We start from the raw sequence: 12,742 nt of genomic DNA, 5'->3' as shown, positions 1-12,742 counted from the left end.
CCCCCCCCCCCCCCCCATTTTTGTGAGACCCCCGTCCCATGTCAAGGGCTGAAAATAACCACCGGGATATTTCAACCAAGTCGACAAAGTTCTATTGTAGGGAAACATGTACGTTTGCCACCAAATTTCCCATGATCCCTTTCACTTCCTCGCATGCCATTTCCAGTGGAGTTTAAGAGTCTCATGTTGATTTCCCATGTTGATCGTTGAAGCACTGTGGAATTTCCAGGATCCGGTCAGCAACTGCTGCACAAAGCCTCTTCCACTTGGCCTGACTCTTCCTCTGTTCGCTGTGACTTCCTGACGGTTTTGGAGGATTTATGTGAGGGGTCAAAGGAAGAGAGTGACCCGCCCACTAGACTCAAATAATATAGCTGTGCAAAAAACCGAGGGCTTTCAGGTAACAAAATATTACCTGTTCCAGAGACATTATCTTCTCCCCACTGTCAGGTCACTAAACAACTGGTGACCCGCAAATGTTCACCTCTGCCCTGTATCACTATTATTCACCATACTGGGATCTATTTGCACATCTTTATCCCCACACACATAATTATTATTTATTTATCATTTATATTCCTTTATATTATTTATATCTTGGCATGCAGTGTAATCAGTGCATGCTCCTTACCTACCTGAATGGTCCCTTATTGCATCGCTGTTTGTCCTGTCTTGCTCTGCACTTTGTGCTGATGTTCCCCAGACACCTGCTCCCTCCCCTGCAGCTGTGTCAAAGCCAGAATTTCACTGCGTTCCTCTGGACACGTGACAATAAAACTTGAAAACCCAAACAGGACATTCGAGGAGTCTCATTAATTTTTCCCCATATATAACATATACTATATGGTCAAAAGTGGACACCTTTTGTTAGATTGTCTAATTAAGCCACCGTCATTACTACCACAGGTGTATAATTAAACAGTCACGTAATCTCATGCAGCAAACCTTATCAGCAGGTCATACAGAAGAGGTTAGTGACTTTCCACTGGGCACCATCAACCTACATCAATACCCAACCTGAATGGCAGTAAATCCCACATGCAATGTTCCAACGTCTAATGGGCAGCCTTTCAAGAAGCATAGAGGTCAATATAGCAACAATGGTCCAACTAAATTCATATTAAAACCCTTGGTTTTGGAATGAGGTGTTGGACAGGCTGATGTCTACAATACAGGAAACCATCCTATTGGCAAATTTACCAAGCTGGGGCTGAAGCTTGCCTAGTGTATCAGTCTTAAAATAGGTCATAATACACCTTATTATATTTGCTGTAAACATTTTTAATATAGACATATAGTTCACCAGATAAAACTTTATAAAGATGGTTATTTTTACATATTTCGTGTTACAGTACTTGTCCATGCAAAGACAGATGCAAATACATGCAAAGACGCATATCTACAGTTCCCCTAAAACAACATATGATCAACATAGTGATCAACTCACCAAGGAGACTCGGCATTGACAACTACGACAGCGGAATCCCCGTACATCCAGCGCACTACAAAATGTGCCAATAAGAAGGTAGAGTGCCCATTAAACTGCGCATTAATTATTTCAGCTGCCCCCATCTGGTGGACATTTTAGATCACTCACGTCCAAAACCACATGACTTAAAAATAGCTTCTAACTAGATGCTCTAAGGTGCGCTGTTTCTACATTCACATGTACAGAGCAACTGGTCTGCACTTTATTTGCTATTCAGTGTGTGACTTTTGAGGTATAGCCTATCGTGTCATTTATGTTAAAGATTTATTCGGCACTGTGTCCTACCTTTCCCATAATCGGATTCTTTATTACATTTAAATTCTGCTAGTTCTGTCATGTATTGCGCATTTATTTTGTTTAGCCTACCAAATCTAGAATTTTCCCACAGGAACAATAAAGTCCATCTCAATCTTAATAGGCCCACTGTATGTCTTATTTGTATTTGCTTCTGTCGCTTGTAGTAAGCTGCATCAAAAAATACACTTTTGCCAATATTTTGTTGTAAAAATGTATACGTATATGAGATACATGTACGCTATTTGTTGTAATATAATTGTATAGCGTTGCATTAAGGATCAAGTAAAAGGTTCTATGGTATACTCTTTAAGTTTATTGTTTTCTGCTGAATTTACCGAACGATCTTTTAATACCAAGTAAAGGCTATTTGAGCCATGGTTTATTGCGAGCTAGGCAAGGCAAAAAAACTACTATTTGTATTTGCATACTCTTCATCTATAATATGGTTTACGCATACTCGTTGCGCATACATAGGTATTTTGACTACTTAACAATTAATTGTTTTCCTGTGATCTTCAGTTGCAGTTTGGCAGTGTAATAGGGCTGAATGAAAACTCCCCGCACGGAGTAAGATTTGCGCAACAGCAAACTGGCGAATGCAGCTCGAAATCACCGACACGTGATTCCATAAACTGCAAGTATAATGAATCCGGACGGCGGCACCTTAAATCATGCATCCGGCCGCAGAGAAGCCCTGTTCCATATTTCGGGCTGCCTCTTTGCTGCCCTCTCTGAAATCTGAAAGACGCCGCAAATCGGAGGAGACTAAAACAACGACAACAACAAAATCTGATTCAATGGGGGCCGGGTTTTACCTATTAATCAATGACAGGTGAACGCATTTTTTTTCTCGTTACAACAGTATTTACCAGAACTAGTGGAAACGTCTAAGTATAAGAGACAACGGAGTCACTTTGTTTTTGATGATGACCGATTTTGGTTACTTGTTGGTGTTTTCCACCTCCACTGGTTTACTTGCATGAAGGTTAACTCTACAGTCACTTAAGCAGTATGGATATTTCCCTGTGAAGGACAGGTCTTTTTCATGCACCCCTGGACGTGGGTGATTTGGATGTCCAAAAGCGGAGGACGGGCATCTTCGCCGGATACAGTCCTTTCTTACTTTCTAAAAGGAATGATGTGACCTTCCAAGTGTTTCCTTCTCCCTCTCAGCGCCTGTCATGTTTTATACCGTCAGTATTTTTTGCCTGCTTTTATACGCTTTTTAAAAGAAACACCTTGCAGCTTAGGATCACTCGCTGCATCAATGAATCAATATAATATATGTATTTTTTTTTATTCTGCTGTTTTTCAGTCCTGTTTTAAGTAGGACAGTTTCCCTTTATTATCAGCTGAAACGCAAGTATGCCGGACGATTTATCACTCGCCCGGATGCTTTATATTGGAATGGAGGTAGCCATCGCTGTGGCATCGGTTATAGGAAATGTGATGGTCGTCTGGGCAGTAAAAACGAACCGGTCACTGAGGGACACCACTTACTCCTTCATCGTGTCTCTGGCATTTGCCGACATCGCAGTCGGGGCTCTGGTCATCCCCCTGGCCATCACCATCAGCATCGGACTACAGACGCACTTTTACAGCTGCCTGCTTGTAGCTTGCAGCGTCCTGGTCCTGACGCAAAGTTCTATCCTTGCCCTCTTGGCCATAGCGATCGACCGCTACCTCCGAGTCAAAATCCCAGTCAGGTACAGTATGGGTAATTAGTTACCACGTATTATTTACGCAGATGCAAATATGCCTATATATTTACATCCTATATGCACGTAAGTCTCACTATATTAAAAGGGCACTGTTTCGCATGGGCGTTTTGATTTTGTGACCTCTGTCATCTCATCGCTACAAATGGGTAAAATAATGTAGCCTGCTTGGCGTGGTACTGATGGGACATTACAGCGTCCGACATCTGGGGTGCACACAGACAGTGTATGGATCCGGTATATGCGAGCCTCTGCCTGATGATGCCAAGATGTTTCGCTTATTTTTTAAATATCTGCTGCAACATGCGGGAACTTTGCACGGCGTTTCTAAAACGTCATGCGTGTCGTATCGTCTGAGCCGCGCTTATGGATGTTTTACAGCTTTTTCAGCTAATTCAGAAGTTTTAATGATCAGTTACCTGCTTTATTGGCAAGTCTGAAAATTAGGCCTCCACAAGAATAGTTACTATTACTATTTCCAGACCCGGCTATGGTATAACTTTTCCCCGAAGCATGATTTGTGGCAATCTGATAATGCATTATGTCAGGTGAAAAACATTCCAGTCTGTTTACACATGGCAATGCAGTCGGGCATAAATATAAACGGTGTTCGATATGTTACGAATTCAGAGATCATTACGTACGGTAACTTAACAGGGTTGCCAACCTTAGATGGCTGGCGGGACATTTTCAATTCGACATAAGTCTGCACACTTATTTACATGTATGTAATAGTTTTACTACCTTGTAAATAGTCTGTAGGGTTTGCAAACCACATTTATATAATTTAGGTTTATAATGGAATAATATAGATTTGCCGTAAAATTTCCTGCGTGAGCGTGAGAATCTGAAAACTGGAGTTTCACGCCACATGCGTGACATTTGGCGACCCTGACTTAAGATGGTTTGGACCAAAACTTGCATTACTTGTGATTGCGACGCGCGTATTACTGGTTAAATTACTAAGCGTAACAGATCATATTATGCGAAGGACGACTACGCCCCACAGAAATAAATCGTGCTAGTTTTTGTTTCGTTTTCGATTTGTTTTTCTTCTGAATCACACGCCTTTGCTGGAGTTTTAATCTCCTGGAAATGATGACTCCGGCTGTGGTAAAATTACAAACATCCATTCATCCATCCATCCATTTTCCAAACCGCTTATCCTACTGGGTCGCGGGGGGGGGGGGGGGGGGACTGTGGGGGGACTGTGGGGGGAAACCGGAGTACCCGGAGGAAACCCCACGACGACATGGGGAGAACATGCAAACTCCACAAACACGTAACCCAGGTGGAGACTCGAACCTGGTTTCCCAGAGGTGTGAGGCAACAGTGCTAACCACTGCACCACCATGCCGCCCCTACAAACATCTACCGATACTTAAATTTGAATTTGTATTTACTTGCATTTACCTAGCAATACAATGTACGTTGAATGTTAAGGTTTTGTGCGCAAACTCCAGCCAGATTGAAAGGGAAGTGTTGATTTTGGATGATTTGTGATCCTTCTTTAACATCCAGTCCTAAATTGCAGCCAGATGAATATTACTTACCTCAATGGATTTGAACATTCTGGGAAAATTCAGAATGTATTAAGATGGGAGACTGTCAGGTGTATTAAATTACCATGTCTGTGGAAAACTAGCTAACATGCCAGTTATTCGTACATATCTCAGATTATGAATTGCTAGCCAGGGATTCATTCCAATGTCATAGCTCTGTTGCTAAAAATTCATCAGTAGGTTAGCCAGCAACACTGCATTGTCTGTTATGACTTCTGGCGCATACAGTGAAAGAATTAAGTACACCAACTTGGTAAATGCATTTGAACAACAATAAATGCTACATTTTCACGCATACATGGGATCTGGGTTTGCCTTTCTGTTTGACCGGCTGTCCCCATGCACTGAATGAAGGACTCTCTTATTGGGGACTCATTAACAGTAAACTTTGTCATACTTTTGGGTAGCCATGCACTTGGCTGTGCCAGTTCTGTGGTGGGTATGTCTTGTATATGCAGTTAACAAATGCACAAGTTTATACTTGGAATACTAATAATACAAAGACCCTAATCAAAACAGCTGCCAAGGCATGAATGATGCAAATGAACATGTAAAAACAGGGGCTCCTTTTCATATCCATGAGATTAGAAGTTCTAGACTCTGAGGGATTGGGTGAAGGACGTAAGAAGGCAAATAATACCTGATGGAACAAAGATCAAGCCGAGATAGAATGGGCACAACCTCTACAGCAAAGACATCAACAGCCAAGATATACTTAATGGGGTGAGATACATGTAGGAACCTTCAGCAGTGTAACAGGAGGTTATGTTACTCCTGAGATCACTGCCAAAAAAGGGAAGGCATTGGGGCATCATTGTACAAATAGGGGACCGGTCTATAATTGTTGGCTAAATTATGCCAATAAACAACAGCCTAAAGATTGGAAGACTTTATGTCCCAATATCACTCATGACAGTGTGCAAAATAGTGTGCAGTTTTATTTCTTTGACATGATGATAGGGTTATGCTGAAAATCATTTGATACAGATTAGAGCCTTGCATAAAAATAGAGTCAATGGATATTCAGTCTGGAAGCAGAAAAGGCCGAGGTTGAGATGTCATTGCTGACGCACAATGAATAATTAAATAAGCAGGCAGCACCAGAAGAAGTCAACATGTGTTTCATTGATGACGAAAGAGCCGATGGCTGTGCTGATTATGTAAAACTACGAAATGTTCTCAGTAAAAAAGGTAGAGCTGTGTACCTCATTGTCCTCATGAAGAAGTTCCATCGGAAGCCATGATCAGAGCTAAATATATCGAAAGAAAATGATTGTACGGTCAAACATGTTTTTATGTGGTGATCACCGTACGGACAAAGGCAAGGCAGTGCCTCCTCAACAACAAACCCTGGGTGACCAAGGCCATCAAGGCAACCCTGAATCTGAAGAAGATGGCTTTCCGGAACAGAGACAGAGAGGAGATGAAGAGGATACAGGTGGAACTGAGAGAGACAATTAAGGAGATGAAGGACTGCTACAGGAGAAAGTTAGAGTTGGAATTTCAGCAAGAAGGTATGAAGGGGCATGAAAACCTGGCTGTAAACAGAACAATGGCTGGGGGATTGAGGACAACCTGGACTGAGCCAGCCAGCTGAACCGGTTCTTTAACAGGCTTGACAAGGAGGTGGTAAACCACCAGCGGCCAAGCTCCTACCCTCCCTCCACCGATCTCTCCTCCCCTTCTCTCTCTGCTTCTCTTCAGGGTTACTATAGAGCCTGCAGCATCAACATCAGGGTCATGGAGCAGGATAGAGAAGAGCTGAGCCGAATGCAGCCAGGAAAGGCAGCAGGTCGGGACGGCATCAGCCCAAGGGGGCTCAAGGGGTGTGCAGCCCAGCTGTCTGGCATCCTGCAGTGCATATTTAACCTGAGTCTGATTCTTAAGAAGGTCCCTGTGCTGTGGATATTTTCCTGGCTGGTGCCCATATTCAAGAAAACAAGCTACCACACGCAATGACTACAGGCCAGTGGCACTGAGACTGGTGTTGTCACAGCACAGGTCATGATGCACAACTCATCGGACCCCCTACAGTTTGCGTACTGGCCACACATGGGCTTTGAAGATGGCATCATCTTCATGCTTCATTGGGCTTACACATATCTGGATGGTTCAGGCAGTTGTGTGAGAGTCACGTTTTTTGACTTCTGAAGTGTTTATATTACCATCATACCAGCCTTACTGGGAGATAAGTTCAGGAAGATGCAAGTTAATGAGCCAGTGGGCAGATGAGGAAATGGTGGGGCATTTCAGGACACGGAAGTCCCCCAAGACACCCATCTGCATCAAGGGGACAGAAGTGGGGACAGTACAGCACTACAGATACCTGGGAGGGAACCTGGACAGCGAGCTGGACTGGAGAGAATCACAGAAAGGCCAGAACCGAGGCTTTGGTCAGATGTTCTACAGCTCGGCAGTGGTCAGTGTCACCGTTTAAGCTGTAGTGTGTTGGGGCAGCAGGGTGAAGGCAGCAGAGGCCCACAGGCTCATCGAGCTCATCAGCAGGGCTGGCTGAGTGCAGGGACTCCTGGGGCTGGACTCCCCACTGACTGTGGCTGAGGAGAGAATGCTGTGAAACTCCTTCAGCAGGATCCTAATATCACTGCGGCCGTTAGACTGTATATCTCCTCTCGTTCCTGTCGAGAAGAAACCTCCACAGTAGCATAAACAAGTGGGATCGCTAGAGTCTCGCTGCTGACACTGTCGGACTTTGTTTTTAATAGTACTTATTAGAAGTGTTTGCCTTCCCTTTACACATTTATAAGTTATCCCGTATGCATTATACAGAATCGGCGGTTCTACACCCTGTTTGTAGTTTCACTAAAACCATTTAGTGATTTGTCCCAGACTTCCATATACATTTTGTACCCCCAGCTCGGCAAACTTCTTCTTGAGTACCCCCCCCCTCAGATTGACCCATGGGGGGGTGAATCCCAAATTTATTCATGGGACTGAGCCCCCCTAATTTTCAAATCCTAGCATCGCCCCTGTTATACGATTTTACACACTCTGCACCTGTCCACTTTAATCTTAGATACATACTTCATCTTTTTATCCTTTTGTCTTTATACTTGTATAGTAGTCTCCCTGGATTCCTTACTTTATTATGTATTTTATGGTACTCTTGTATTAAATTGTTTTCTTTATTCTTGGTATTTGTAATCTCTGCTGTTTAATCCTGCAGTGAGATCTATGCCTAGCAGAATAATTTCCCTTGAGATGAATAAAGTCTTATCTTATGGCGGGGGCTTGTAGAATTTTTTTTTTTTGCCAAAACTATTTTGAACAACAAAGGATTGAGTAAAATGAAATGATCCTTTATTTGCCATTTGCACCAGTACAGGTTCACGAGAATTCTATAGGTTTTGCATATCCCATCATTCTCTCCTTTGAGACTCACACGTATAGAGGTGAGGATGAAGCTCGTGGTCTGAGCACAGGGTCACCATTTACAGCATCACTATGGCATTTTTGGGGGCTAAGAGCCTGGCTGAAAGGCCCAATGGAGATGTAGCAATTTTACTCAATAATTACTATTTTTCTGGTTGAGCTATGCTAAAGGAAACATTTTCCAAAGTACTGATTCCAGTGTACCGTGTGGATTTTTATGCAAAACATTCTGTGGCTTCGATTTTGGGAAGGGTGCTGGGAAATGGAAACTGAATTCAGATTTAAATTGGCAGCAGTATCTTGGAAAGAATCTAGTTGTGAACTTTTTATGTACGGGGAGGTTTTGTCATTGGCTGTTTTGAGGTACAACAGAGTTGTAAAAAATATAAGCAGGTATCATATTCTTATCTTGATATATTTTGATTACTCCAGTTACTCTTCGCAGAAAAATAATCTTCTTGCAAAATAATTTTTGTGGCAAATCCAAAAATAATTAGCAATAATATCTGTCAGTCTGAATTAAATAAATGAATTTGTAATAAAACGTCAAGTTTCTAGTGCTAAATTTGTAGAACATAACTGGATTTGTGGAGAGTACCAGTGATCATTTGCATATATTTGAGTTTCTTTTTATTGAAAGTATGTGGTTAACATTGCCACATTGCTTTCATATTTCATGCATTTTTGATATTTGCATATTCTGTGAATATTTAATTTCACACTTCAAGGAAAGAGGAATATCACTTTTGTTTATTTTTGATACAATTACAATAAGATTCCTTAGTAACTTAGTAATAAATCAGTTATTATTCAAATACAAACAGTGAACAAATATAATACCAACCTGAGATAAAAGATGCATTACAAATCATTAATGATAAACACATTACATCAATATCCCGTAATTGTTTCCCTTAGTAATACGCAAAGGTTTATAGAATTAACAAATATAGTAACAAGTATAGTAACTGCTTGAAATAAATGATCTGTTACAGTTCATTAGTTATTAAGAAACATGAGATTGATATTTCACTGTTCTTGTTATTCATCGTTTGTTGTCTCAGTAGTTTTATTTATAGATTAATAGATCTAGTAGTTTATACAGTGGCAGCCAGGGGCAGATTATTAACATTATAAACACAATAACTAGCTTACAGCAAATAGTGAATGAGCAATAATACCTACAGTAGTACATCATCACTAGTTTGCTTGTAAGTAAAACTTAGTTTGTGATTAAATAGTTGGATCATGCTTAATTTAGAGCATTATATTATATTATTTGACCCCCCCCCCCTTCCCCTTAAGTAAAGTGGTACCACTTTTTCTAAGGATTCATTAAGGATTGCTGAGTGTGGTTTCTGGTATATGAATGATGTGCCTTTCCATGTACTTGATTAGCTTTAGAGAGAAGTATTGCAAAGTTTAGAGAGGAAAATAAGACATTTTTTAAAATCAATTTGGGTTTTAGTACCTGGCCTTGTGTAGTCGACATGCTGTGTTTTCAGGTGAGCAGGCTGGTCTTGGCCAGCAGCATGTAATCAGCTCAGGTTAACTAAAGACGGAACACTTTGCTCGCTTTCACCTGGAGCCTGTCTTGCACACCTTTGGGAATCCTCACTAAAAAGGGTTAATTTGCTTTCTGGGTGTCTGCCACATTCAGAGACTGGAGGAGTATTGTAAGTTGATTAAAACTTGCCAATCCAGTTATAAAATCATCACAACTGAAGCATACACACCTACTACTCTGAAGACGACATTCACGACTATTGCAGAATGCCGGCGTTTACAAATTGCGCTGAATCACTTGTAGTGCCCTACTAGTTTTTTTTTTTTTCATCTTAGTTGGTATTTAACGCAGGTTAAAAACTAATTCAAAGCAATTCAATGCCACATTATCAAATTCCATGGCCACCTCACATCAATTCGTACTCTCAATAATGAATATGGGATTACACTTGTAATTATAAGTGAAGGGCAACTGACAATACAGAATGTAATAAATGAAGTATTAGGTATGTTCTGTGTATAAATAAGCAAATATTAACTGCAGGTTTTAGACTTTGTTTGTGCACCTTTTTTACCTGGAAATTAATGCAACTCTAATAATTATTTTAATGAAATACTTAAAGGCTGAGCTGGGACCAAAATGAGTGTGTCCTGCAGTCATTGTAGCATCTGCGGGCTGACGAATCTTCTCCTGTCTTGATTCATTCCACAGCTACAAGCGGGTGGTGACCCCACGGCGTGCCGGATTAGCGGTGCTGCTCTGCTGGATGGTGGCCTTCGTGGTGGGTCTGACACCCATGCTGGGCTGGAACAATCTCCAGACACTGCATAGAAACAACTCGGTGACATCCGACCTGATCATCACCTGCGAGTTCGAGACGGTCATCAGCATGAAGTACATGGTCTACTTCAACTTCTTTGGCTGGGTGCTGCCGCCACTGCTTGTCATGCTCCTCATCTACGTGGAGGTCTTCTATATGATACACAGGCAGCTCAGCAAGAAGGTCACCTCCGGCCACAGCGACCCCAGCAAGTACTACGGCAAAGAGCTGAAGCTAGCTAAGTCTCTGGCTCTAGTGCTCTTCCTCTTTGCGCTCAGCTGGCTGCCGCTTCACGTGCTGAACTGCATCACCCTCTTCTGCCCCGACTGCCACAAGTCCATCTTCCTCATGTACACCGCAATCCTGCTCACCCATGGCAACTCAGCCGTCAACCCCGTCATCTACGCCTTCCGTATCAAGAAGTTCCGAATGGCCTTTTTTCGAATATGGGAACAGTACGTCTACTGCAAAGCGGTACCACCCCCGAACAGCTACCAGGACGACCGAGAGCCAAGTCACACTAAACGATTCCAGAACAGTGACTTTTGATCCTGTATGGAACATGGAAAAGGGAGGATAACCCCAAAAAGGACTAAAGCAAGGGTTTGGGCCTTGCTACCCAATCATGTAATTCCGTACGTAGCCTCTGATGAATGAAATAAGGGCTATAAACGTAAACATTTAAATGTAGTAATTTAATCAGCTAGAGGTCACCATGGGTCAAACTGGAATTTAACCTCGGTGAGAGGAAGCTACGCTGCCCAGATGATGTCTTTGTGTAGTTCCATGCCTTAATATGAAGCCATGTGAAATACTGCTAACTAATACACATTTGGTTCTTGACCATCAGCCATTTAAAGTACATCTGCTTCAAGATGGCGAACAATGACACTGCCTTACTGGATGGAAATATTATTCAGAATGAACTCTCTGATGAACTTTTTCACATTGTTATAAGTGTTTTCATAGCTGTTATGGGAACATATTTGCCTTCAGCTGGTATGGAATGCAGTTATGGGGAGTCTTTATATTCCGTCCCTTCTGATAGTTGCTACATGTGAAAATGACCATTCATTTCCAGTAGAACATCAACCCAAATAGTGTTATAGCTGCTTTTATTACATTATCACTTGGTCGTCTTAACACAATTGCAAGCAATTGTTCGACCATATCGCAGTGTATCGTTAATGGATTTTTTTCAGAGTACATATAACAAATATGAAATAGTAAAGGCTGACTACGACTCCTGAACCACAAAACATACTGTTTGATAAATGTTACAATGCACAACATCTAATATCGCCTGTAAGATATCTATATCGAATTTTTCCTTAAAGAGAAACACGCCATGGATTTGTCAATATGTAGACTGTGACTTTGGAAACTACCTGTTTAGTAATGTGTCTCCTGAAGAAAACAGGGCCTGGAAATAAAGTGGTTTGTTGTTGTCATTCGTGTGACATTAATGGGTCAAAATATAATCGATGAGTGTTAAAAATTCATTGGATGGTGTCGTGACAAAAATGCTAGTGAGCTATCCAATTGATTATCAGCAAAATTCTGATCCTTAAACAAGTGACCACCTCAACAAGCCCCACAGAAACGTATACGTCCCCACATCAGAGCTCCCCAGGATTGTGAACGGAGACTCCTACAACCTGTTCAGTTTTCAACCTGAATGCAGGACATGAAGCATGATCTGTGCACAGACACTGTCTATAGCACCTTTTATTTACTTAGAAGATGATTTTATTCAAAGCAACACACAGTTCAAAAACAGTTGGGGGTTAAGGGCCAATGTTAAAATTACTCTGCCAACCATGAGGTTTGAAGTTTCGACAGGCACATGTTCCAACTCGTTAAGCCACACTGCACATGGAGACCATTCATAACCACACAGCACAAGGCTGGGGACGCCGGACAGGATGCCAGCCTGGCAAACACACACACACACACACA

The 12,742-nt window shown here is 41.8% G+C and overlaps 1 protein-coding gene and 1 long non-coding RNA gene across 2 annotated transcripts; one reads left to right on the top strand and one right to left on the bottom strand.

Moving 5' to 3' along the window:
- Positions 1–34: 34 nt before the first annotated feature.
- On the bottom strand, positions 35–1,564 carry LOC125748028 (uncharacterized). The gene is made up of 3 exons (XR_007399438.1): positions 1,448–1,564; positions 636–725; positions 35–300 (listed from the first exon to the last, which is right to left on the bottom strand). It is a non-coding gene; the product is annotated as an uncharacterized LOC125748028 (long non-coding RNA).
- Positions 1,370–12,234, top strand: LOC125748014 (adenosine receptor A1-like). The gene is made up of 3 exons (XM_049023801.1): positions 1,370–1,525; positions 2,306–3,492; positions 10,675–12,234. Exons 2-3 carry the CDS (start codon positions 3,152–3,154, stop codon positions 11,330–11,332), a joined length of 999 nt encoding a protein of 332 aa, XP_048879758.1. The 5' UTR covers positions 1,370–1,525; positions 2,306–3,151; the 3' UTR covers positions 11,333–12,234.
- Positions 12,235–12,742: the final 508 nt, after the last annotated feature.

This window comes from Brienomyrus brachyistius, chromosome 8 (assembly GCF_023856365.1).
Source record: "Brienomyrus brachyistius isolate T26 chromosome 8, BBRACH_0.4, whole genome shotgun sequence".
Lineage (NCBI taxonomy): Eukaryota > Metazoa > Chordata > Actinopteri > Osteoglossiformes > Mormyridae > Brienomyrus > Brienomyrus brachyistius.
The sequence above is the reverse complement of the archived record's forward strand: the minus strand, read 5'-3'. Positions and strand labels throughout refer to the sequence as shown.

Coding starts and splice junctions, on each gene's coding strand:
- LOC125748014 (XM_049023801.1), top strand. CDS start 3,152: ATGCCGGACGATTTATCACTCGCCCGGATGCTTTATATTGGAATGGAG. Junction 3,493..10,674: donor CGAGTCAAAATCCCAGTCAG/GTACAGTATGGG, acceptor TTCATTCCACAG/CTACAAGCGGGTGGTGACCC.